The 27,955-nt window shown below is 37.6% G+C and overlaps 1 protein-coding gene across 1 annotated transcript in view; it reads left to right on the top strand.

Annotated features, from left to right (window-relative positions):
• Positions 1-2,549: 2,549 nt before the first annotated feature.
• The window catches only part of CC2D2A (coiled-coil and C2 domain containing 2A), a 66,944-nt gene continuing 41,538 nt past the window's right edge, over positions 2,550-27,955 (top strand). Inside the window, exons 1-13 of the mRNA XM_050895316.1 lie at positions 2,550-2,656; positions 3,391-3,451; positions 4,172-4,255; positions 4,503-4,602; positions 12,875-12,963; positions 13,483-13,584; positions 15,486-15,587; positions 16,409-16,585; positions 16,761-16,914; positions 18,314-18,450; positions 19,977-20,108; positions 22,077-22,286; positions 24,962-25,068. Coding sequence (XP_050751273.1) covers positions 3,413-3,451; positions 4,172-4,255; positions 4,503-4,602; positions 12,875-12,963; positions 13,483-13,584; positions 15,486-15,587; positions 16,409-16,585; positions 16,761-16,914; positions 18,314-18,450; positions 19,977-20,108; positions 22,077-22,286; positions 24,962-25,068 — 1,433 coding nt within the window. The 5' untranslated portion in view covers positions 2,550-2,656; positions 3,391-3,412. The remainder of the gene's footprint in view (positions 2,657-3,390; positions 3,452-4,171; positions 4,256-4,502; positions 4,603-12,874; positions 12,964-13,482; positions 13,585-15,485; positions 15,588-16,408; positions 16,586-16,760; positions 16,915-18,313; positions 18,451-19,976; positions 20,109-22,076; positions 22,287-24,961; positions 25,069-27,955) is intronic.

Raw genomic sequence — 27,955 nt, forward strand, 5'->3', positions numbered from 1 at the left:
GAGATTGTGTACCGTATATGTTACCCTAAGAAACCTGTCTTCTGATTACATTTCTTTCCCATTCTTGAAAGCTGTTGTCATGTCAGGTGTCTTCGAGTTGTGATAGTTCCTCTTTTAGCAATTAAAAATGCATACCCCCAATCTTTTCATCTACTATGACTGTTTACTTCTTCCCATCATCTCCTTCTTACAACAGTATTCAGAAATGGGAAACAATTTAGCCATCTCTTTTCATGTGATTCCAGCTACTAAAACATTGCAGTAACAGACCTTCAGATGTTACAGGGACTGTTTATACAAACACAATTATAAATAGGTCTAATAACAACTCCATTTAGTATCAGCAATATTGTTTATTCTGGTCGTACTAAAGATACTAATACACATGTTAACATAAATTACTTTGTTAACAATGCAGTGCAGCAGAAAAGACCCCTCTCCAGATTTGATAGGAAAACTATAAATTGCTTTGTACTTATAAAAATTAGGAATTGTATATAAGACAATCCACATTTCTACAAACTATCTCATAGCACCGACATTTCTGCCATTCCTAGTATCTACATAAGCTGGTTGTGTGCATTTAACAAGCAGATAACCCATCCCTCCACTGCTTCTCTAACCAGGGCTTAATGATTGTATTTCCCTTTAAGCAGGCTCTAAAACAACCCTAATGAAGCCTTCATATCCTTCTTTTTTCTGCTATGGAAGTATTAAAGTATATTGATAGCTTCATAAAGTTATGATTTGTCTTCTTACTTTGGTTTCAGGATCCGCCTTCCCCAGACTCAGAGCATTTACTGATACATTTTTTAATCCTGGTGCGGCAAAAAGCCTGTGTTTGCAAATTACAGCTGCTGAGAGATTATACCTTTTTTAACTCTGCTATGTTTCCCATTATTTTTCCCCAAAATGACATGCTCATGCTGATTTGTAAAGGTCATCTGTAAAGAATAATGCATCGTTGTCCCCTTGATACAGCTTCAGTTAATATTCTGAGTACTTTAATGCATTGGAAAACAGAGACAACACTTGGAAAACAACTGGCTACTAACAGTCCACTTTAAGGATTTATCCCTACATGACTGATGTCAGGCAATTTTTCAGAGTGAAATTAATCTAAAAAAAAATTTACTTGTTGGAATGTTGGCATATAGTCTGAATTAGAGGTGTAACATCTCCCTTTAGTCAAGAAAGTGAGACAGGCTCTTCCGCAAATGATTGGTATTCAGGAATCACTGCTCTGAATTGTACACGTCCCAAGAAGAGTCTGTGCCTCTCCTCTACTTACAGAAGAAGTACACAGAAATTAAGTCAGATAATTTAGCAAAGTTAGGTACTTAAAGTTAGGAGGAGCGACTATCTTTATTGTATTTCAGTCTGAAATAACTATCCTTGATCCTGCAAAAATATACTATGGCTATTTTTTTTTCAAGTGACTGCAGTAACTGAAATGCGTTGCTGTCTGCAGAAGCTGCAATCACTTCATCCTCCCCATACTTTATTCATGACTTTCCCTTTTACTGTAAAAGAAATTGTTTACAAAAAAGAAGTCTTCCGGAACTGTTTTAGTGCCTTAAGGAGGAGAATCCGACTCTTTCTCTTTAAAAAGCAAAGCTGAGGCTTTGTTGCTAGGGGGAGTGTTGTGCTTTGCTCTTGTCTGTACTCTGAAAGCTGCTGTATAAGAAAACCCAGGTAGGAAACAAACATTTTCCTTTACATCTGTTTCAATATCACTGCATTCTGTGTGTTTTCATGAATGAGACAGATTTAAGAATCCAAAATCCTCAAAATTATTTTCTAGGTACTTTTGATGTAATTATTTTTTTTAAAGACGAGTGAGAGAAACTTCACTGCATTTCTGTTGTTAGTTTTAAGTGCTTTGGAAACCGCGTCTGAGCTAATGGAGAGGCTTTATAGTTCTTGCATCCAATTGTTTATTACATTTTGAAGTGCCTGCTACAGTACTTAACTTCAAGAAATGCTAGAAAGCTGTTAAAGAAAGCAGCCATAAGGCCCTTTGCTCTGTTGCCAGCGTTCTCCGTTTACATATGCCTTTAGGAAAGACTCGCTAAATTCGATACATAAAGCTTGATATGAAAAAGAGGTTTATGTGCCAAGCAATAAAAATGCTGCCGTTTCTTGCAGTGCTGTATTTTTTGTGCCATGAACAGGGTATTTGATGAACCTTGCCTGCAGCAAGGAAATGTTGCCATTTTTGGGTACATCACCCTTTGCCCCACTGTGAGATACTTACAGAGGGAATTGGTGCTGGGGCGAAAGCACAGGTGGTTTGGGAGATAGTCACATTTGTCTAAGAAAACCACTTGTTTAGGGCAAGTTCAGCTCCCTGTGCTAGCTGAGACTTATTTAGAAACCTGAACATCCTTGGGGCTAGTAGCTGGTAAGGGCTAAGTCTCAGGCAGGAGATAACCACGTTGCTCCTCCTCTGCTTCTTCTGATTTTTTATTAGGCATCTCCTAAAAGATAAAGAGGAATATGAATATCACTCTTCATATTCTAGCCTGGGCTGGAAGCACTTTTTGAGGCGAGTATGCATGAGCCTGCACATACCCAGTACAAAGAAGTGATGGGGAAACAACAGATGACCTGTGTAGGCCTCAGTTAGTCCTCTTGCTGGAGGAGATTTAGCCAGGTACAGAAAAAGGCCCCACGTTTTACTCCCGTGAGTTGTTTCATGGGGATTTTCAAATCCAGAATAAATTATGCTGCTGCAAGTTACTTCATCTGTTAGCTCTGTACATCAACACTCCGGTTTTGCACTGGTGCAGCTATGTTGGCGCAAGCTTTGCGCCGGTGACAAGTACAGCTGAGGTCGCTTTCCTGTCGATTAAAGGTAAAGCAGGACAGGAACCTGCAGTAATAGTAGCAATTAATTGAGTTGTACAGATGTAAATTTAAAAATTTCCTAAATGCTTGTAATCAAATACAGCAACTTTCTAGTGTAAACAAAGTTGAAGCGATTTGGTGGGTTCCAGGTTTGGTAAAGTTGAAAAGCCAACTGAGCCCAACGCTGAAAGTGGGGAAAAAAGGGATTGAACGTGTCTCGGTGATCTGAGTCTTGCAGCTGGCTTTATGGACTGTAGGTGGATTGTTTATTAAGAAAAAAAAGTAACAAAAGTGTTCATACAGCACGTACAGGCCCACATTATTCACTGTTATATGGAATAATTAAATAAATGGATGCATACATTTTTGAATATTCCTTTCTGAAAAAAATCTGGGTTTTTTTAAGTACTAAGGCTGTATGTTAAATGGTATGTCATTTGAGTGTTCAGGGTGCAAAGGTTACATGGAATGTATCTCGTGATCCTTATGCACATATTAAAGCATATCTCTCATGAGTAATTCCTGCGTTGCTTGTGACAGCTAAGTCTCAGCCACTGACCAGATGAACCGCAGCGAAGAATCCCAGATGATAATCATGGAGGTTAGTGTCCAGTTAGTTGAGACAAAAATGGTGTATGATTATTTTTCACTGAGAAAAACAGGAATCTTTTATATACGTAACTGCAAAAAGTGAAGTCAGTCAAGAGTGTCTTGTAAGCTCGTTAACCCTACATCAGTCAGTACCATTCTAGTTAATGCAGGTTTGCATAATTATTCATTTCTGTGCAAATACATTGCAACCATAGATACCATACGCTGTGAAACAGGCACATTTAATGGGTATTTTTTATTCTATTTCATATTGGTCCAACACTTAGTTCATTATCTTATCTTCAAATTATTGGTTAAATGTATTTAGTCTTGAGTAGGTTGCAAAAACAGGAAGTTACCCTGTTTTCTCATCTGTAGAAATGCTTTTGAAGTGATGTTTAAACAGTGCCTGGTGCTATGTCAATAAAATGTCAGAAGGGGAAAAAAACCCCAAGAAACCTCTCTGTGCTATGAGGAGATAAATTGTAAAGACAAGGCAAGACGCTTTAGAGCGGTCAGTAGGCTTTAATCTTGCTAACAAATAGTAGTGTATGCTAACTTCAGCCAGTGTCAGGACCATAGCCTGGCAATTGCATCAGTGGAACATACATATATACACAGAGAGAAAATTGCTTAAATCGGGTGTTTTGATAGACTAGAGATTATCTCCACGGGTCTGGGGACAGGGCCAGCCTCTACCCCACAGCACAGCTCGCTCTCTCTGTGAAAGGAGGAGCTCCTGGATGACGACCCTGCCCAGGTGGAAAGGCTGAGGAGGACCTTGACAACTCGCAGGCACAGGAGAAAGAAAACGGTGAGCGTCCTCATGCCCACGCCTGGCGGCCGCCGCCACACCACCCCTCCACCGGCTGCGGCCGGGCCGCTGCAGCTATCGCGCATGCGCACACAGCGCGGGCATCGGCGGTGCGCATGCGCGCTCGCTCTCCCCCCTCAGGGTCGGGGTCCCACCGGCGGCGGCGGGAGCTCCTGCGCCCGCCTCCGGTCCTCTCTTGGCTCCCCTCACTCATGCGCCGTTCCTCGCTCTTTCCGCCCCGCTGCAGGTGCCGGAGGCTGTCGGTCCCCCCGAGCCGCGGGCGGAGGAAAGGAGCCGCGCCAGCATGGCGGAAGCCCCGTCCAGCGCTGCCTCTCAGCCCCTGCGCGGTGAGTGACTCTCCAACGGCTGGGGCGGGGCCGGGGGGCGGGGCCGACCCGAGCGCGCTTCCGCCATGCTCCGCCTGGTCCTGAGCCAGCGGTCGGGACTCCGGCACTCCATGGGCTCACCGTCGGTGGTGGTGTCCCAGAGCCAAAGGGGCAGCTTGCCCTAGCTGTAGTCGGTGTTACTTGCGTTAAGTGTTTCCACTTTGAGGTTGTCTTCAGCTCATAGACAGAAAAATTGCTGCAGGATCCATGTGTGAGGGGAGGAGCGTGGTACGCGCTAATTACTCTTGCCCTTGAAGAGCTTCCTTAAGCTCGCTTTTCATTCGCAGTATTAGAGCAGGGATGGAGGGGTGTTTGTTATGTGCCAAGTCAGCTCGGAGCATTATGCATACAGTCAGAGCGCTGCACTCGAAAGACATGCTCCTATCGTATTTAAATATGAGGAGATTATGAAATGTTCTTACATAAAATACACAAGATTTTTCAAAGGTGTTAGTGTAGACATGCAGTATTTACATATTTGAATGAACCTCATATTTTGTGCTTGAAGTGCTATTCATGCTTATGATGGTGTATGGATTTATTGATGGGCTATTTTAATAGTCACATGTGAAATACAAAGTAGGAGAGTGCAAGAGAGTGATGCAGTGGGAAGCTGTTAGAAGTGAATGTCACATTGAAGGCTTGGAAAGAATAGAGATTGTTGGTACTTGAAAAGTAATCTTCAATTTCTTCAGCAGAATCTCTGCAACATTCCTATTAAATACTTAGATTCACAAGATTAATGTTGTCCTTACTGCATGATTTTATGGGCTTACCTAAATAGGATGCATAAAAGAGCTAATTAAGACCAGAGTATTAAAAAGTCAATAAAACCAAAAGCCAGTGAAGTATAAACATGCTTAGTTCTTCATCAATATCAACGTTTATCAAAATAAAATATGTATTGTCCTTAAACTCATTTTAGCCAATTATGGTGTTTGTTACAGACATCTACAATTTAGGGATGTTTCCAGCTCTTTCAAGGTCTGCGTGCTTTTCTTTGGAATGTTTTTTGAGTCTCACTGTGCCAGCTTGTGCTAGGAAGGGATACCCTGTTGACAGATGGAGTCCAAACAGTTTTCAGAAGTGATTGCATGGGGAAATCAAGAGACACCCTCTAGTGATGGCTGTTTTCTTTTACAGGAGCTCATTTTCCAAGAATAAACAGAACAGCACAGCAGTACTCTGAGAAGAAAACTAGCCATTAGTTCCTTTATGTGATAAATGTTTTGTTTTCTTAAGTATTTTGCTCCGTTACTTGTTCTTGTTGCTTCTGAAATCCCTGTAATTCTGCTAATTTTGTATGATCAAGTGAAAAGTACTGCATGTGGTATTCTTAATAGACTGTATGATTGGTTTACTTAATTGCTATCCATCTGATTTTTTTTTTTTTTAAATTACATTTTAAATTTTGAGAAGACTTCAGCTCAAGGTGCAGTCTTTCATGCATCTATCCAAAACTTATTTCAATTTCCCCCCCCCCCCCCGGAATTCAGTCTGACAGATTTTTAAATATTTTAAATTTCCATCTTCTGTATGTTAAGCTTTTGAATATGCCTACACTGACATTTCCTATTGTGTTGCCCAGTCATAAGGTAAAAGTAGACTTCTTTTCAGTTCCTCATTGCCTTTACTAGCCTGATGATCTGTGTATGAATTTCTGCTTATCATTGTCTTGCCAAGTGATAACTATTTTAAAAAAATAATAAAAATATAACACCCACATTTTCCAGGTGCCATTGAAAAATTCTACATAGGCTGTTTCCTCTACTGTCTTGTTGTGTTTTTGCTTTAGTGCCTGTGATAATACATTGCCTCTATTCCTAGGCCTTTTTAGTTTGACATGGTTGTCACCATATTTGTTCATTGTTTGTGTTAAATTTCTGGTGTTAAAAGTATACACACACGCACCATTTTTTAGGAAAAGGGAACTGTATTTTAACATGAGTGGGAAGTAGGTAATGTTTGTGTTATTATCAATTTGTGACGTCCGTCAAATACTTGGTTTATTTTATGCTAGCATGGTATGATCATTTTCTCGTTCTGGTCCCACTATGGCAAACTTCTTTTGAAATATATCCATCAACTATTTCTTGACTTAATATTCATCATAGTCTCTGTTTGTTCCTATTAGTCTCTCAAGCGTTCAGTCAGTCTCTACTATTTTTTAACGCAGTCTGTTTGCAAAAATTTATTATTTTACTATAATCCAATTATGTGTGTGCTTGGATGCCTATATACCTTTCTTAAATGGAAAGACTTGGCTATATGTCAGTCCACTAGTCAGACTAATAAATAAGACTTGCAAAAGAAGAATTGCTTTAAATAAAAAGCCCATGTCTGATACTTATTCCCTTGTGAAGCTGGGACAACTACAGTGTTACAAAATCTTTTTCTTCATTGTTGGTTTTTTTGAATTTGTTAGTTATTTGGTTGCAGTTTCTGGAGTGTCTTACTATGCATTTATGCAACGATTGTATCCATGAAAAATACAAAAGTGTTTCTAGGACCTATGCTGGAAGTTACCATTCCCTGTTTTCTTTCAGGTAACTGATGCTTGGTCACAGCATAAATGTCTGTCTGTCTGCTTTCCCTCATGCCTGGTTTCTGCATCCCGTTCAGATACAGGGCTGGTGCTGAGACACTTGCAGCAGTTCTGGGTCTGCGTCAGTACAGAGAGCTTTGAAGTCACACAGAGATCTAGTGGGTTTGGGCTCCTCTGAGTGCAGGTGAAATCAAGGGAGAAACTTACTAGATGACATTTTCAGGTTCTCCGTTTGGCTTAATTTCAGTTTGACTATCCAGCAAGCTTATTAGACCTGTCCAAAGTAAAATATGGAGCCATTGTAGGATAATGACACTTCCAATGTAAAACGTGGTGTGAATTTTTTTGATACAGGCCTGTAATGGTGATCCTGCGAAGTAATGCCCTCATGGATATCAGTCTTATTCTTTCACTTCAAAAATATATTTTGAAGTTAAGCACAAATTAGTTGGCTGTAGAGCCCATTCACATAAGCAGAACAAAAGTATATGTACAGAGAAATAAAGTAACAAAAAATTTTTTTATGTGGTCCTTTTTTCAAGGAACCACAGGATCCCACAATAATTGATGCATTAAATTAATTTTACTGCACCTACTAAAGCCTTAAAATGTTTTTCGTTATGTATAGAAAGGATAATTCCCCTGTTGTCGCAAGGAACTGATTCATTCATAAAGAATTCTGCATATAGAGCATGAGTTCTGATGCTTTTAAGAGGTGCTTAAAGTAGTGGCAGATTGTTTCTGGCCTAATTTTGCATGTTTACGCTGTTCACTTTAACCTGGTTTATCTGGAAATGTTTACAAGCAGTTGTCAAGTATTTCAGAAGATCAAAAGCAGATTCTAATCTGTTGCTTTTTAGTTTTCATTCATCAGAATGGAACTGAAATGAAGCATTTGCTCCAATGAAATAGAGTATGTTTTTACACGCTAACTGAACAGAATACAATGGTAGAAAAAAGTCACAGAAGGGAAGTCAAAAGGTAATTTCAGACCAACTTCTCACCTTAAGTCATTTCAACTCTATTTAAGTCTTGATACCTGGTTTTGGTGGGGCTTTTTTTGGTTGGTTGGGTAGTTTTGGGGTTTTTGTTTGTTTGTTTTTTGGTTTGGTTTGGGTTTGTTTTTTTTTTAACTTAAAAGCTTGCACCAGTGAAGATTCCATAACTATTTAAGGGACTCAATTCCAATGCTAGAATACCCCGAAAGTTAAAAAGCTTTTCCAGTGTGTAACCACCTTCCTTATTGCAATTAAAGTCTGTCCTGTCCCTTTCCAGCAGACACAGAGAGCCTTTCTGTATGCAACAACCTTTTGTGGGCTTGAAGTCGTAAAAGATGTTGAAGTTTTTTCTCCATTTCAAAAACTCTTCAGAGTCAGTCTTTGAGCAAATGTGACTTCTGACAGTTCTTGCCTGTGTGTTTTATACACAGATAGACATTATTCCATCATTCAAACCGTTAATAAATGTTTTAAAGGCATTAGATTGAGGCAGACCCTGAAAATACCTACTCAATATGGGGTTTGAATTTATTAACTGTTACTTGCTTATCTTTTTAAATGTGGTTTTCCAGTGACTTGCATGTGCCACCCTCCCCGTCCCCCCGTTGTCATTTCATCAAAATATTTCCTACTGAAAGACACTTTCTGTAAGGCAGACTCAAAAGTTGAGATGTATGCTTTTTTCATTATTCACAAGAATGGGTAGAATATATGTTGAAGAACATCAAGACATATCAAGCCTACTTAATCTTGGCTAATCTAGGCCTTCTGTTGCTTATTATTTTACTGTCTTTTAAATATTTACAAATAAGCTGAGTCTTTTTTTTAGAGTTGAAGTTAGACTGACTTGTGTATGCTTCTGCAGCTCGCTCTTTCCCATTTCTTAAAAGACAGTTGCCTGAGATTTTGGAACTTGCCTGTTCTCCATCATTTCTCAGAATCACTGATGGTTCTGATTTTGCTGCAGCCAGTTCATTATTGGATACCCTGCAATGATGGTTTTTAATTAGCTCAGTCTGATAAATATTTATCTAGATCTTGTTCTCTGTTTTGTCATTAAATCTTACCCTGTTCTTACTCATACTGCATTCCTTGTTAGAAAAGACAAAATGCAAATAGGCTTTTCCGTGTGTCATCTCTTAGTGTCTCTACTGAGTACTTGCTTATTTCTGTCTCCAGTATTCCTCTTGGTAAAGAAGGGGTTATGGGATGCTTGCTTTTCTCTTATGTGTCTCATGCTAGTGATAATCACTTTGTGCCTTGTTCTTTCTTTTGAAAGTTTCCAAATACAACGAATGCTTCTTTTTACAAATACAGGCAGTAAATTGTATAATTTGAAAAGATTAGGATTCTCCCAAATCTTTTGATGTTTCTGAGTAGAATCAGTATTAGTGGGGTTTATCTTAATGTATTTTTCTTTTCTAAATGACAGTGGACTAAGGTCATCTTAGAAATTAGATTGCACTTTGACTTTGGTATAGTAGATAGCCTTTAAATGTTTAAGTTGTATATCAACATACAGTATTTTCTGCCGCCAGTAAAGCTCTTGGAATAATATTGAATCAGCCATAATGTGATATATGTTGTGTGACATTACCACTCCTAAGCCCTTACCCTTTGCTGGTTTATCTCCTTTTCATGAATTTAATGCCTTATATAAACCTGAAATCACCCTTTACTTAGACCTTGGCAAACAATGTTCTTTTGTAAGGGCAAAGAACAAATCAGTGTTTGGCTCAAAGAACTGACAAGTAATATAATTCTATAAGTGGAGATAACTAGAAAAACTTATTTACCTAGAATGTCATGTGTTCACAGATTAAAAATTAAAGAAAAAAAAAAAAGCCATGCACCACAAAGCACATGTGCGAAAAGAGCTACAGTTTTCTCCTGATAATCATCTTACAGTTGTTCCAGTAAAAGGGCCAGGGTGTTCTGTGTGGAATGATGGAGCTCCTTCTGGAAATAAAAGCTAGTTACAAAAGTTCAGGAGAAAAAAAATAAGATCTGAGGATTCCACGTATAAGAAGGGGTGTAAAGCATTTCTCTTTAAAAAGTTAATATTGCATATATCACTCAAAGTTAAAATTTCAGTAAGCTCCTGGGAATTTCCAGGTGAACTCCAGGGCTCCAGTGAGACTGAAGAGGTCTGTGCAGATGGGGAGACAATTATGTGGCTAGAATCAGTTTTGTTAAATGAAGAAATGAATTAGGTCTTTCAAAAACAAAAATACTTCAGGGATGACTTTCTAAGCTATTAGGTATATAAAACTATGTTTTCAGCTAAAAATATTTGGGAGACTTTTATAAAGAGGATAACCTTGACTCTTTTACAGTGGTAGTGCAATCCAAGAGAGGGAGATGGGTACCTTCTGAAAATACTGCGCAGAAGATGACCATAATTGTGTTTAATACATAAAGTTGCTGGAAATGTTGCCATTTGCTTACACATACAATCTCATTTATATTGTACATTTAAAATGTTTTTCATTAGTGTTTATATGAGAGGAAGGGTTGTAGGTATCCACTCCTTTGTATTTCTGACTCCAAGAGCGTAGCTTTTGTGTAAACGACTGGATAATTATTCATTCTTTTTATTTAGGTATCAGGGAATGCAGTAGGGTACAGGGTCACCCTACTAATATTTACTGAATCTACCTGAAGAAATCATAATCTAAGAGGATTTGATACATGGAAGATAAGGGGGAGGAATGCCATCAGTCCTTCAAAGGAAAAGGAGGCCCTGATAAGTTTGGTTATCAAAGACGTGTTCGCATTCAGTTTTAATTATGGAAGAAAAGCCTGGGCTTTTTGGGAGTAGCAATTCAAAGGCTGCAACGAACAGTAATTCTCCTTTTCCATAATCACATGATTACCCAAGTCAGTGTCCAAACCTGGTATTTACTATCTATCAAAAAAATCAATATATGCCACTGATTTAGAACTCAGATTTGTATGTTTCACAGGATCAGCATGTAGATCTAAAGGATGTAGAGTTTTGATGAGTTCTTGGGGTTGGAGAGTGGGCTGTGGGATTTTTTTGTTTGTTTGTTTGAAATCAACCTCAGGGGTAGTGGTGGCCTCCAGCTGGACTTAACACTACGGATCACAACCCTTTGAGCCCAACAGTTCAGCCAATTTTCAGTCCAGCTACTTATGTAGTCCATATTTCATCAGTTTCTCTATGAGGGTGTTACAGGAAACAGTGATAAACAACATCCACTGCTTTCCCTTCTTCCACTAACCCAGTTATTTCATCATAGAAAGTTGTCTCATTGGTCAGCTAGAAGTTTTTCTCCTTCATAAATCCATGCTGATGACTCCCAGTTTTCATCTTGTACTTAACATATTTGGCAATGGTTTCCAGGATTATTTGCTCCATCACCTTTTTGGGCATCAAGATGAGGCTGACCAGCCTGTAGTTCCCCAGGTTCCCCTCCATGAAGACAGGAGTGATGTTTGCTCACCTCCAGTCCTCAGGAACCTCCCTTGATCATCACCACAATCTTTTAAAGATAATTGAGAGTGGTCTTGAGGTGACATTGACCAGCTCCCTTGGCACTCATGGGAGCATCCCATTAGGACCCATGGATTTGTGTATGCCCGGTTAGTTTAAATACGGCCTTACCTGATCTTCCTCTACTGAGGGTAACTTTTTGCTGCCCCAGGCTTTGCTGCTGGTCTCTGGAGCCTGGTGTTCCTAATGGCAGTAGAAACTTGAGATGAAGAAAGCACTGATTACTTGGGTCTTTCTGTGTCCCCTGTCACCTGCTCCCCTCCCTCATTCAGCAGCAGGTAACCATTTTCCCTAGTCTTCCTTTTGCTGCTAGTGCCCCTGTAATATCCCACCAATTGGCTATCGCATCCATTGCCAGATTCAAGTTCAGGTGGGCTCTGGCTTTCCTAAGCCCATCCCTGCATGATCGGACAGTGTTGTATTATTCCTCCCAGGTCACCTGTCCCTGTTTACATCTCTTGTAAGCTTTTTATACATGAGTTGAGTTAGTTCATCCGTGTAGCCTCCTACGAGTCTTGCTTGACTTCCTGAGTATGGGGACAGACTGCTCTTGAGCTTGGAGGAGGTGAGCTGTTGAGCAGTGGCACGAGTAGAGCTGAGAGTAGCTTGTGTGTGAAATGGGAAGTTACTTGATGATGCTGTCAGTCATACGTGGGACAGGGTAAAATGCATCTTACTCTCTTGATTGTACTAGAACTATAGCACAAAAACACTGCTGGACAAATTAATATTTTGTCGCTACAAAAAGCAGGTAGCTCTAAGCTGAAAAAGGAAGCAAGTGTGTAAATTCTTTACTGTTCTGATCACACCTGTATCAGGATTTATGGCACATCACCATTCAAAATTAGATCTAGACAGTTCTGACTAACAGCTTATAAAATGCCAGGTAATTCTTTATGTATTTTTAATAGGAAAAAAGTGTGTATATGCTTTACTTAAGGTGGTTTATAGTATATAATGAAAGGTAAATCCATCGCAGTTAAAGGCATTTAAGTGATGGTCTATAAGGTCTGAATTCCAAAAAATGTTTCATTCCTTCATATTTTCTCATGAAAGTTCTTTCTGTTGGAACATGGGGCTCTGTATGGTATATATGGTTTTATTTTACATAATTTTAAGTTTCTTTCAGAAAACACTTAATTTAAACATGTTACCATGTTTTCTCTGTTTCAGACTTGCCACCTGTTCCTTCTACATCGAGGACAGGCTTTGCAGAATTTTCTGTTAGGGAGCGAATGAGAGAGAAACTAAAAGCAGCAAGGGTGAGAATCCTTCAGAAGTCCTGTTTGGTTGACTTTAGTCTTATAAGTACCACCCACTTCATTTTGCTTGCTTCGTGCTATGTGAATCTGAATTGAGATATCTGCTTTTTTATTTCTAATGCTGAAATAATACTTGGTTCATCAGTACAGTTATTTTCCAGTGTATTTCTATTGCTGTATTTTTTCTAAAATTTATATTTAATTTGTTTCTAATAATATAAAAGTTATCATTGTTTTATAATTCAAATAATACAATCATTACAAGATCCTTCTGTGTTTTTGTCAAAAAATTCCTTACACTATTTTGAAATCAATGGATTTCCTTGTAAGTTTACTGTGCAGTTTAATAAGGGGTATTAACATCTAGCTCTGTAAAATCGCTTAAGCTGATTATATAGTAGAAGATTCTGTCTCTAACACAAACATGCATAAGTTGTTGAGTTCCTGGAAATTATTGTAGCTTTGGTCTTACTGTATTTCTATTATGGCTAAGCATTTTTTGTTTGTTTGTTTGCTTAGTCAAAAGCAGAAATTACTTTATTGCAAGAAGACCCCAGTCCACGACCAAGGCGTTTAAAAAGCATCAGAGAAAGGAAAACAGAAGTCAGGTTGGATGAAGCGGTAAGAAGGTGCATTGTGTCTTGCTATTCTGGTAATAAGAAGGTGAATGTGAAACATGAAATAAATGAAAGACTACACATAGTCTTGATCAATTTCATTTATTTTAATGGGATCAAAATTATACTATTGTTTGAATTACTAACCAGGAAGGAACCTTTCTGATTATTGCTTTTAATGTAGATATTTAACAATAATCATTTGCTTTCATTGTAGTATAGACATAATGTGAAACTTCTGTCATTTACAGGTTCATGACTTCTGTTGCTTAAGGTGCCTTGAAGTATTTAAAAGTTACTCTAACACAAAGGACCACTGTATTATAGCTTTATATAAATTTGCACAGTGTAATTGCTAAAGGCTGGATATTAACTTTATGTTGTACCGTATTGTATTTCCTTGTTATTGTTTTGTATTCATGTTTTTTTAGTATAAGCATGTTCTTTGTTAGACAATGAATTTTATATTAAAAAAATAACAAAGGCTATGCCTGTGCAGACCTTGCACTCAGATATTCTTCAGAATTCACAAAGAGATTGCTTGCCTGTAGAAAATGTGTTGCAAAGAATGTGTATGCCCAGGAAATAACAACATGTAGCAGTAACGTTTTTATCTGGAATTCCAAACAATATGAATTAGCCTGGCTAAATTGCTTGTCTAGGGCAGAATTACCTATTCATGTAGGTTGTGGGAAGGTTTTTGGCCGTGTTTTCTTATAAAAAGTAATTGTCATAGGTTTCAGTTAATTAGTATTGGTTTAATATTTTTATATTAGGAAAATGTGGAAGTGATACCCTTATTAAAGTTGGTTACTAACTTCATATAAAGTGTATCTGAAACCTTCCACGTGTTAGTTTTGTTTCCTGTACTTATTTACACACGTATGAAGTATTGTTTTGTTGTTAAACAAGTGGCCATCAGATTGCCAGGGTCTGAGATTTTCTTTTTGTTATTATTATTTTGAAGTTTAGGTTGAATAGATGTAAACTTGAGAAATGTCTTCCTTTAATCTAAGAATTCAGGCCACAAGGAGGGAAAACAGATAGAATGTTAGATGTGTTTATGTTGGCTGAGCCTGATGAAAATCACTTTGAATCACTTAAGTGAATTTGCTGAAGCACCTCAGAACCAGTGATGTTTACAGTGATCTGTGTGTAGCGACAGATAAGGCTTCAGAAAACTGGAACTGGATAACCATGCTACCTCCTCTCTTGAAAAGGTAGAGGAGTATCACCCATGGAGTTTTAGAGTAGCCTAGCAATAATTGTTTGAGAGATAACAAAACGAATAATCAAGTCTGTATTTAAGCACCCAAGCAGTGGACACCACCTTTTTTTGAATAATACCAAATAGGTTTTTCCTGATTGCAGCAGGGGCTATATGAGAAGCTGGCCTTAGCTCCTTGATTCCCTTCCCTGGTCAGCAGTGTCTGTCAGCAGCACCCTTGCTGCTGCTGCACGGCTTGTGCTGTCAACCTCTCATTTGTAGATGGGAAGATTTTGCATTGCTACCCCATTTCTCCCCCTTGCGGAGATTAGCATGTGGTTGCTTGTGTTCGGGAGTGCAGAAACAATGATCTCATCAGCAGTGAAGAAAGTAAGCTAACATTTATGCAATGAACCATTTCTTGATACTCTGCAGTCTATTTCTTGACCCAAAGGAGAAAGGAGTTAAGTAGTAATTAGATGTACCCTTTTAAAATAAATGTAAAATCAGTATAATTGTTACCACAGTGACTGTGTTTCTTTTTTGGTTTGGTTTCACACACACACACACACACACACACACACACACTCCCCCCCAGTAAAAATGCAATATCTAATTATCTAATCTTTGTATTCAGCTATTTGTCTTTTTTATGGATCAGTAAATGTATGCTATAACATGTATATATTTTTATGCAGTCTGATAATGATAAATTTAGGGAGATGCAGGAGGATGAATCCCACTTACCATCAAAAATGAAGTTTCATGATTCTGTAAAAAAGCTTAAACAAAAGCCAACAGTAAGTACCAATTACTTCATTTCAATAACTGATATTAATTTCATTTAAACTTTATATGGCTTCATGATTCTGTTTGAAGAAGCAGACAGAGTTCAGTCTTAAGTAGTGGAGAGGGTTTTATTTAATTTAAAAATTCACAAACAGTATATGCCAACAAATGAAGTATAAAAAGGGAACCTTCATCAGATATAAGAAAGGCTTTGGGTCATTTGATTTAAAAAAAAAAAAAATCAAGTAAATCCATCTGGACACAAGTACTGGAGCTTGGAGGAAAAATGTTTCTTCTGTTTAAATCCTTTTTATTGAATGCCACCAATTGCCAGTTAAAGCAATTTACAGATTAGTATATTGATATTTATTAGCCACAAAATGCTACTGCTAATTCTTTTATTAGAGGATTCATCCTAACACTAAAGGAGCATGGGTCCTTCAGAGGCAAATGCCATTAGAAATTTCTCTTCATATCATTCACCTGGATATCTGCATTATAGCCAGAATTTAAACTTTGGCATTTCTCATTTGCAAATTGTTTATATTTAAAACAATAAGCTGGTTAAAATTAAACCAGGTAACTTTTTTTTAATAAAACATTGCAAGAAATATTTAGTGAAATAATAGTGTAGCAATAGAGAAAGTTTCATGTATCACTTAAAAATTTCAGTCAGCTTCATTTGGGTGAGTTGTCTTTGAGATAAAATAATTACTGTCCTGTGACAAGTGTTTATACATGCTGTTATTGCTATTATTAATAAAAGAGATCTTCACTTGCCCTAAATTTCTTACAAATGTCATATTAAAGTATCTTTGTCTTCTTTTCTTAGTTCCAGAATGATTTTCCTTCCACTGAAGAAGCATATAGTTTCTTTACCTTCAATTTTGATCCTGAACCAGACAGTATAAAGGCTGGAGCCAGGAAAAGGAATGAATTAAATGAAGAGGAGGAGGCAGAAGAAGAATGTGTAGAAACCCATGAGGATGAACAAGAGGAGGATGAAACGGTGTGAGCTATAGAATAAATGTTCATATTTTTATTCAGACTTCTTGAATTAATTTTAATCATTTAATACAAAATGGCAACTTTTGTTTCCTTAAAAATTCTGAAAGTATACTTTCTAAAGATCTCCATTGTAAGAAATAGATGAACTAACAGAGACGTTTGCACTTGAACTATAGGATGAAGATGTACGCCTAGTTAAAGATGATGATTTATTCATTATAGGGCAGACAGCCGAAGATTTTCTAGTAATGAAACCTGCTGATTGTGAAAGCTACTCTGAGCAATTGAAAAAGGAAAAAGAATTTCTCTTCACTCCCAGCACGCTAGCAGGTATGAAGATTGCGCTTATCCATTTTGTTCCTGGATTTTGCATAGCATGGCACCCTTTGATCTGCTGAAAAATCTTGTATCAGACTGTCTCTGGCAGTAGAGAGATACTTAATTGCAGTTCTCTGACACTGATCATCCAGTCAAGTCTGAAAAGGTCTGACAAAATGGATTAACTAGGAACACGCACACCTCAGCAGGTCACCAGCTGGTATGCTAGCAAGTGAACTCAGGGCACATCAGTTGCTCTGGCATAATTACCTTAGTGCTGTCTATAGTAAGTGCAAGATGGCTGGTCCCTCTTTCACTGGGGTTTAGCTATTACATTATTTAACATATGCAACAGGTTACTAGGTACACACATTTAGGTACTAAGAGTGGCTCATGCACTATGCATTATAACTTACACTATTTCTTCACTTGGCCACATTTGCAATTTTTTCCATGTGGCAAGTTTGTCAAGAGTCATGTAAGTAACATAAGGATTTTTCTAATTCAGGGGGCCCTTTTCCCAAAATCTGATTTTGTGAATTGGAAATAGTTAGTCAACATTGATCATGTCTCTGACCTTTTTGCCTTATTCCCAGAGAACTGCAAAGTCCAAAAAAATTGCTTTATAATATCACTTGCTATTTAATATTTGAAGTGGAAGAAAAAGAAATGATTCTCTCAGTGGTCTGTACCAGAATGGTATCAGCACAGCTTGCAATGTGATGTCAAAATGTTTTGACAGTGAGTGCCTCTGGTTTTCGTGTCTTGTAACTTAGTTCTGACTGCTTCCAGTGTAGTCCACTGTGTTCTGATTTAGGGGATAACTTTTATTGTAACCCTCAGTCTAATCTCTCCCTGTTTTGAGATTGCTCCTTGAAAAATACTGAGCCCATACACACCAGTGAAATAATCCTGCAGGCAGGCTTTAAAGAATTCCACCTGCTGTTGTTGGGCTAACATGACTTTTTATGCATGTTCCGTATTTTGTACAAGAGTAGCTTACGCAAACTGGTAATAGTAGTTTGGATTAATCGTATTTAAAGTTTCACTTTATATCGGAAAGGCTTAGAAATGTTTGTCTAGTCAGTTGTTGCTGCTAATGCAAGCAACCATTAAACCTAAACTCCACTGAGCTATTTGAAGTATTTTTTGGTGAGGAAATGTTTAATTATCTGTTTAGAAGACTTGTGACACTTTTAGGATAGATTTAAACTGTGGATCTGTCCTGATTAAGAAAAGGACCTGTTTTGTTTATATATTTATTTCTTTTTTCCCTAGTTAGGAATTCTGACAGCATGCTCAATATGCAGTGCCCTTCATTTTAAGAATGGCATAGGCTCTTAGAGAATTAATAAACTAGAACTACAGTTATAAGGTATTTTACATGCTTTTCTATTTAATTTCTCATTAGTGCCCACTTCTGAGAAGATGCCTGGAACCATGCAGCCTAGGTACCTTGAGGATGAGGGTCTTTACACAGGAGAAAGGCCCTTTGTGTCACAGTCTAATCAAAATATTTTAGAAAACAGAATACTCAGACAGGAGCAAGTAAGTCACCACTACCTTCTTAGTTGTCTTTTTAAAATCCTTTATTTATCAGTATTTTATTTAGTTATAGTTAGGTAGGTAGATGGTCATGGTAATATGCGGCTTTCATCTTTAAAATGTTTAGCAGTATCGGATGTCAGGAAATGCAGATTTTTGTAGGAGTGTGTTTTAGTGTATCCCAATAGTCAGAGCACCAGGCTGGGTCTTAGAAAACTGGTGTCTTTTCCTGGCTCTGCTTGTAGCCTGCTGGGGAACAAATCACTTCACTTGTCTGTGCCAGAGTTTAGTTGCCACTACAATAGGGGTAATTATAATTTACTTTTTTTTATAAAATGCTGTGAGAGCTAGTGGTATGTATAAAGACTTGTGCAAGAGCTGAGCACTGTTGTTATTATTTACTAAGATACTAGAAGATCACAACAAAAGGAAGCAATATGGAATGGCTGTTTTCTGTGTCCACTGAAGATAATATGAAGTAATAGACTTGTAGAAATTTACTGATCAGACTGTAAGGGTGATTAAATATTGGTATAGATTATCTGGAGAGGTTTTAGAATCATTTTAGATTTTTAAGAATGGCTTATGGAAACACCCATGAAGGTGGCTTGGATATATTTTATCCTGCTATATTATCCTCCTATACATGATAAGGTGTTTATAGTTTAGTTTAGATTTAAGCTACTATACAGCAGTTGCCCTTTATATTTTTTTATGATTCTATGAATTCGTTGTGGGCTAGCAGAGGTACTTCAGGAATATTCGCATCTAAAATTTTTAACTGGCCAGGTTCAGCCTGGTTAGTTTTCTGGTTTGCTTCACCGTGTTACCACATCGATCTTTGGTTCTAGAGTCAGCTTAAACCAGGTGTGGGAATAAGAGGACAGGCCAGCATCTTTCAGCAGCTGCACTGGTTTAAGCTATTCTTGAATCCAGGTCATGAGAGCAGAGGGATGAATTAGGACAATGTTTAACACGTGAAGCCATGGATAGCAATTAGTGTGTAAGATACTTACCTCATCTGCTTTCATAGATGCTGTTTAATTAGTTCAGGTTGTGGACTAGAAGAATTGAGAGATCCTTTGATAAATGATCTCTCTGAGCTGCCATTTAGCTCTTTAATTCTTTGCTTTATGATTTTTATAATCCAATTTAAAGATGTGAGTGGCAGTCTTGTGTAAAACATTACAATTCTTTAAATTTTAGTGATTTAAGAAAACAACATTTAAATGTTAAGTGATGTAAGTGTTGATTTTTTTTTTTCTTCTTTCAAATCTGTAATTGAATGTTGAAGGAAAAAATTCAGTATGTTTAAAGTTCGAGCAAGCTCTTGGTCTTTTTATTTCAAAACTTATCTATAGTATATTTGAAGATTTCATTTTAGTGTCTTAGAAAAGTTTTGGTTAATTGAGTCACAAGCAATTCATAGTCACCTTTTCTTCTGTAACTGCTTTTCATAAGAATTGTAATTTTGCAAGTTATTTCTTTATGAAGTAAGAAACAATATAAAATTCTGGTTTTATTTGTAGGGGAAAGAGTGGTTTGGTGACGATGGCAAAATCTTAGCATTGCCTAATCCAATTAAACAGTCTTCTACTAGGCCTCCAATATTCTCATTGGAAGAAGGCATTGCACCAGAACTTGAAACAGTGTATAGAAAGGTAGGCGTATTTCATATATGTGGTTCCTGAGACCCAATATCCCAGTTCTTCTGTACCAGAAACCCTGGTGAGCTGAAGGGTTTTGTGCTAAGAACCATGAGTACTGACTGCTTTTTGGGGTTCCACAACTGGTCTTTAAATGTGCTCTGCTTTTTCAAGTATATTCCACCTGTATTTTTCTGTAAAAATAGTGCATACAAAAGGATGGAGAGTTAGCCAGTAGTACTGGTTAGAATAGTAAAGTGACAGTCCATGACAAACTGCTTCAAGTCTGTGAGTCACCAAGGTCTCTGTGAGGCACCCTTGGATATTCTCATGCCAAAGTTGGGTACTTCCTATATTAGTGTTTCTGTAAAGCTCCTCGTGGTAGAAGCTGGTAGACAGACTTGTGATGAGAACAGAGGTGCTCTCTGCAGCTTGAGAGAGAAATAATTGAAGGGCATGTGCGTGACAGTTATTTTACAGTGATGAAACTCCTCTAAAATAAGTCTTTACATGCAGTTCGCTCATGTAGAAAGCAACTAATTTTGAGTTATGTTGCATCAGTTCAGACCTTTTGTTTTGTTTTGTTTTTGTGTTTTTCCCTCAACCACAGCATACCTAGCCTGGCAAACAGAAGTTGCAGTGTGCAGTCAGTACAAATCAAAATAAGTTTCAATTAAAACCATTCAGCAAGCTTTAAGCAAACTTTAATTGTTCTGCTTGTTAGCACTGTATTACCCCCTTGGAAAAACTGTGACTTTTTAGACTTTGAAGTAGATTGCTCTTTTGGGACACACAAGTGTTTCTGTCTGCTGCTGTTGATACAGATTTGAATGTTGCCCTTTAATTGATGCTGGTTACAAATAGGCAATTCTCAGGATGCATCCAGTACCACAGTTCTATGCAGGGTGTTTCTGCATACAAGAAAAGAGGTTGCTGCTTAGATCTTAGTAAAGATAGGCCAAGAGAGCTTATGTTTCAAGAACACCATGTTTACATGAATAGTGACATGTAAATACCCAAATCACTGTTGAAAGTAAGACATTAAGCTTAGGGGTCCTTTATGGGCAGAAAAATAGTTAAAGCATAAGGAATTCAAAGCTGTCATTTTTATGACAGATTATGTCATATTAAACATAAACATTTTTGATGAGAAACTGAATGTGGAAGGGTCAGGTGGACCTAAGTGTGTTTCGTGGCCATTTATACCAGTCCTGTAAAAGAGCTATGCAAGAGCTGAATTCCCCTCTCAATCCCCCTTTTTCCAGTTTTTACAAAGGGGCTGCAACAAACGCTACGTAACTAACAACTTCATCTTTTATGGTACCAGAATACCTCTGATGAATCTTTTCTGAAGAATTCTAAGAGGAGAGTAGCAGTAGTCAGGCAGGAAGCACTGCTAATTCTCTTCTGATCTCAGTGACCTGAGGATATAAGCCATGATTTCCTTTCAGTTGCAGCGGGTTGAGGCAGACTCTTTAAGCTTTGTTGCTGAAAGCTTTCATTGGGCTTTGTTGGTGTGAATTTCTGTGGCGTTAGAATGAGGGAGCAAATAACACTTCGTCTTCTGCACAATGCAAATGGTCTACAAGGAAAGCTGCCCTCTGAGAGCTGGACTGCTTATCTTAGAGCTCAGTTCTAAGAGGAAATAAAGCGATACTAAACAAACAGGTAAAAAGAGAACTAGCAGGCTTTTCTTTTTCAATTCAGTGTCGTTGTCTTCATCACTCAGCAAAACCTGCAGTACAGGCAGATGACTTCTTATCTCAGCCTCATATGGGCTATCAAAATTCTGTTGTGTAGAATATCCGTGGTGGTTTTATGCCACCCACTTGTCAATAAAGCAAGGAGGTTACCACAGAAGCCTTTACAGTTTAAGACTCAGTAGTTAGATGTAGGCAGTGCTAAATGGGTCATTTTCTGTCACAGAATCTCTTTGCAAGATAGTTTTGTCAGGGCTTGTAAATCCATTTTATTCTTTTTCAGGCAATAAAAGTGACAGCTGCCAATCAGTATCTTGTTGGACCTGGAGATTTTCAGGGGCCGTTTCAATTGGATATTGATATTTCTGGACTAATATTCACCCATCATCCCTGTTTTAGCCGTGAGCATGTGTTAGCAGCTAAATTGGCTCAGTTGTATGATCAGTATTTAGCAAGAAAACAGAAGAATCTTACCAAACATCTCACAGACAAGGTATTTCTGTTCCGTCGTCGTAACTTATTGAGATAATGATGTGACAGTTTAAGGTAAAAGCTGAATTTGTTTCTTCAGAGTAGAGTGATGAAATTCTAATTGTATGTAATGAATGTCAGAAGGTAAAAACCTAAGTATTTCACCTAGGTTGCTGTGTGTTCAGTGCAGAACTGCATTTTTAAGATTATGAATTTCTTTGATCTTCTATTTAAAATGAACTCTATGCAGGTTCTGAGGTAAAGGGAATATAATTGTTAGAATACAATAACATTTACATAGTATTCTTTAGAGTATCCAAAATGTTTTCCAGTAAATGACAGATAACACTTTACAGGATTGTGTACAGCAGCTCTGACAGGCAGACAGCAAAAGACAGTATTCAAGGATGGAGGGAAGTTAGTGAAGTTTAGTTTCAGTTGTTGATTAAAAGTAAAAGGAAGCAGTTTAATTCCACCAAATTCTACAAAAGTTGATGACCCATTTCCAGGTATGTATCTGTAACAGATGCTGTGTTTCAAATGCACACTGTTGTCACATTTACTGTGTCACTCTTGTGACGTGGCAAAACCCTAGGCCGAACGTAGACTCTTTGGTTCCTGGCTCCGTTACTGACTTGCTGGATGACCTTGGCTGGGCTGCTTACCCTCTGCATACCATCACTCTTCCTCCAGTTGTACATTGGAAGTAATGGTAGTGGTCTTCTCTGGTGTAAATATGTACATGAACATTAGGCATTGTTAGTACAATTCTAATATTATCAGGGTGCACAAGAATATTTTTAAAGCATTTTAAAATGCTTTTGAAATCTGAAAGGATAACAATTCTTTAGAAATATGAGGTAAATATTATGATATGACATAGCTCTATGTAATAGGGCTGGTCTGTTAAAAATTAGTTTGATTATTAAGTACATATAAATCAAGATTTCCATAAATTAAAGGTGATGATGATTTTCTACCTTAAAGGGCTATTATAAGGGAAAAATAATCATTGTATGCAAGGTCATTTTTATATTCGTGTAATGAGGGTCAGTAGGTGCTGTACAGATCCTTCTGAATTTTGGTATAAAGCATTAGGTTATAGTCCTAACGCTGGACAAATATTTCATACAGTGTCTCAAAATAATTCTTTGGTATACTTTAGTCTGTCATTACTTTTGAAGGATTGGCTTTAGTTTTCCATGAAACAGTGAAATAGGACATTTGGGTTCTCCATACCTGCATTACAGGAACCTGTGTGTGGAAGGGATTTCCTGAGTGTTTCCACAATACTTTGCCAGTATTGTAGGCAACTGCATAATATATTTTTCATAAATGGATTTTAACGGTTAGGTATTTTAGCCATCATTCTGCTACTGACAGGCAGTTTTAAAACCTGTCTCCTCTAACAGTCATTATTTAATGGCCAGATTGTTGCAGCCAAATTGTTCTTAAGCCTAAACAACTCTTCCTCCCTTTTCCACTCCCTCCCTGCCATGTCCTAGTGGACTTCTCCTTATCCACTTCTGATGCTTGCTCTTTGTATCTTAAAATATATCACCTTTCAGTCCTCATTTTGGCAGGCTAAAGAAACTGCACTTTCTGTCTCCTTTTATAAAACATGCTCTCTGTGCCCCAGATGGTACTAGCAGCTTTCCATGTGTTCGGTTATTCTTTCTTTCAAAATTTCTTTCAATGTCTTTTTTTTATACCAGTGAGTTTCATTTTGTGGTTGCCCATGTATGTTTTCAGCTGTATGCTTCCTGCTCTCCAGTTATATTATCTCTCCAATTTGATAGATTTATTTAAAAAAATCTTTGCTCCTTGATTTGTAATTTCATTCCTTCTACTTTGGATGTAGTTGCTTTCGTCTCCTGCAGTGCCATTAGCCATTCTGGTTTCACATTCAGTATTATCCTTAAGGAGATCTACAGCAACATAATAACTAAAATTTTAGTTCCTATCCTACTGCTGTTCCTTATTTTTCCTCTCTTCTCTTAGGAAGTCCTTTACATTCTCTTGTCTTCACAGCCGTGTATATTTTTGCATTCTCCTAAACTAGGTGTCCATCTTCCATGTAATCATTTGATGCCTATCTTTAAATCCTAGCTGAAGGGGTGGCCTCTTGTCTTGACAGTATGGCTTCAAAAGTGCATTTGAACTGTACCGTTTTTCCCAGTTCTGTCTCATCCTTAGACCTTATCTTCTTCCAGTTGTTACATGCAATATGTTATGCTTAAATGTTTTGTTGCAAGGTGTCCAGCTTCTGTAAGGCACTCATCAAATCCACAATCCACTCATTTTTGTTGTTTATTGATTTTCTAGGGTTACCTCTAGTGGCCCTTCCTAGACCCAAAAAAACCTTTTATAGGTGTTTTTTTGGCACACTCACTTTCCCCCCCACCCCTTTGATTCCGGAGTTCTCAGAATAATCCCTAGATCAGTCTTTTCCTCTTGTTTAGATCTGTCACAGTGATCAAAGTCAGTAAATCTCCCTCATACGTCTAGGGATCCTAATTAGAATTTCATCTTGAAGAATCAGCACCTCACAGACATGGCAAAACCCTGTAAATACAGAATCAAGACAATTCAGAGTTTTCTGTTATGTAGTAACTAGCTCCTTCATGTCAAGGTGCATTACACTATATGCCTCACAAATGTCAAACCATCTGTTAATTGCTTGTTTGTTCATTTAAGCTGCATGCTTTGAGGAATGCTGTGCAATGTAGTATAGATGGTGGTGGTGCTGGTGTTCCTAGACCCGTGGCACAACAGAGCATACCTGAATATAAAATTGAGATAAGGTACGTATGGATTCATGAAATCATTGTTTTTAAAACTGTATTCCTTTTTTCCTTTCCATGCTGGTACAGAATATGATTCATGTCAGACTTTTAAATTCTGCTGTAAATAGGTCTAGAAGAATTTTGAGGGCTTAAGAGTTCTTACTGGTAAATTGACTAAAAAAAATTATGAAGAAAATATAGCTTAGGCTGAAATCTTGGTTCAAAAGTGGTCTAATTTGATTACCTTTTATTAATTACTTAGTAACGATTTACTAGTGTGTTTTGCACAGTTAAAATGTAATTAAAATAAGGTTTCAATAGACATCAGCTGCGTGCATGAAGCTCTCACAACAATACAAGTGACGTAATTTTTTGAAAAGACAAAACCCCTAGTTTTTTCCATCTTCTTCCTCGTTACACAAGTGTTCTTGATTCACTTCCCATGGTTAGGTATTTTGGCCATGGTTTTGCCAATGGGTTAATATACATAAAATAGTAGAATTTTGTTTTACGGGATTACAGTTATTGTTCTTGGACAGTAACTGGATAGTAAAAATATATTACAGTTTTTGGCTTGGTAGTGAAAGTTAGTGTTATTTTTGACAGATGGACAGTGGTGAGCTGTAAGTGTAAGCAGTATGATAAAAATTAAGTTATTTTGGAGATCCATGCTGAACGGCCTTTTAGCTAGTAGATACTTAATAAAAATCTGGAAGTTTTTCACAATCTGAAAGTAGGCAATAATGTATTTATTTAAATAAACAGAAATTTAGACTGATGTAATGCGTCACATGATAATACAATATTAAAAAAATCAATTTTTTTTTTAATAACAATTCTACTTTCAGCCTTGAAATCTACATCTGCTTACACTTACCTATCCACTCACTACTTTTAGTTTGGGAATTGCTTCTTCAGATTTTCATCCTTCAAGCACACTGTCTTGTAATACATTGATATCTGTGCAGGACATATAGAAGTCTATAATGTATTATTTTATACTGAAGGACAAAGTCTTTCTTCCATTGAAAAAGGAGTAGTTTTTATTAATATTTTCTTAACACAGCTGCTAGAGGACTAGGAGCAGGAGGTGTGCAGTTACCATACCGTACCTCGGAGACAGGAGCTGTCACCAGGGAAAGCATGAGAATAGTAATGAGAAGGTTCACTATGGGAATGAGATTCTTGGATTTTGGCACCAACCCTGAGGCTTGCTTGATGGTTAATTCTAATTAGGTAGAATATTCCTTCTGGGTATCTTAAGTATTTTTCTAGGTCTTGAGTGCTTTATTTTAGTGAATCAGGAGGAACTCAGCTGAAATCAGTGTTGCATAAGTCATGTGAGATGAGCTTGGCTGGGATTACTCTAGGGCTTTTCATATCCGTAATTCTGTCTGGCTACAGCTCTGTTGTTGGAAGCTGTTACACATATGAGGCTCAGATGGGCTCAGGAATTTTTACTGTCATGGTGTTTAATACTAACTTGGACCACATATGTTGGTAAAAACATCTGACCTGTCTTGCCTCTCTTTTAACATTGCATTTCCCTGATGGTCAATGTAGTACACTCCTGAGAAATTACAGATGTGAAGAGAGTGTAGCATGGAAAATAATTCTTTCCTCCACCCTCCAATAACATAACTGATGTGTACTCTTTGCTGTCTGAAGATCAGAGCTGTAGTTTTCCATTGGTTTGAGGAAGAAATGTCATCTGAATACAGAAGACATTTGCAAATTAGCAATTTCAGCCCTACTGTCCTCGTTTGCTGAGGAGGAAGCCAACGTATGCTGCAGATTGCAGGTTTCAGGCTCTTCTGGCTGATGTATTTTAGCAGAGGTGATTCTCTACTGAAAGGTCCTGCTTCCAAATCAAATATATTAGATAAGTGTAATTACGGACCTATATGTTCCTCATGTCTTTAAGCTTCGCCTTCTAGCTTCATCTGGTAGGCAAAGAAGAAAAGATTGTTAAGCTGCATGGATAAGTAATATTCACACTGCTAGCTAATGAAGTGGAGAAGTTACTCATACTGCTTTCTGGAAAGTCTCTATTTCTTCTTTGTTTATTGTTTTTACTAAATTTGCTTATGCTTTTAAATAGTGTATGATGTATTTTTTCTCTCAGCTCTAACTCAGCCTCCCTGTCTTCCACATTCTCTGAATATTGCAAGTAGTAATGTGTTAGTTTACATCTTTTTTTTTTTTTTTTTTTTTAATCACATTATTTTTACTAGACGTGTTTAGCTGCCAAGATAGTACTGGAAACAGTCTGTGCTTGTGCTGCATAGACATTTACATCGAAGTGTGTGTTGGTCATTAAAAGTGCTAATGAATAGCTCTTTTACAAACAGATTAGAGGGTGGAAACGTGAAATACCAATTCTGAGGCAAAAAAAAGCCCTGTTAATTTTGTTTGTGTTGAGAATCTTTTAGGGCTGTCAAAGGACTTACATTACTTCATACATTACTACATCATCTCTGCAAGTCCTTTTTACTGGAGCTAGAAGCATGTTAAGTTTAAAACATATTTTGTAATGTACTATAGTAATAAGCATTACTTCATAGCAGCAGTGTAGGTTTCCTGGGCTGTTGTTTACATGAATTGACTTTAAAATGTTTTTAATGATGTACAGCTGTAATAAGCATTTCAGAAAACTTTGAGACCTCTAGAGAATGAACTGTAATGGAAGTCAGATTGTCCAAAATGCAAGAGATTAGAGTACAGAAGGAAATCAAATCCTGCCATCTTCAAGTCTGGGTTTTATGCTCTGTCGTGGTTTAACCCCAGCCAGCAACTAAGCACCACGCAGCCGCTTCCCCCTTCCCCCTCCCAGTGGGGTGAGGAGGAGGAAAGAGGGGAAAAAAAAAAAAAGTAAAACTCGTGGGTTGAGATAAGAACAGTTTAA

This window comes from Gymnogyps californianus, chromosome 4 (genome assembly GCF_018139145.2).
Source record: "Gymnogyps californianus isolate 813 chromosome 4, ASM1813914v2, whole genome shotgun sequence".
Classification (NCBI taxonomy): domain Eukaryota; kingdom Metazoa; phylum Chordata; class Aves; order Accipitriformes; family Cathartidae; genus Gymnogyps; species Gymnogyps californianus.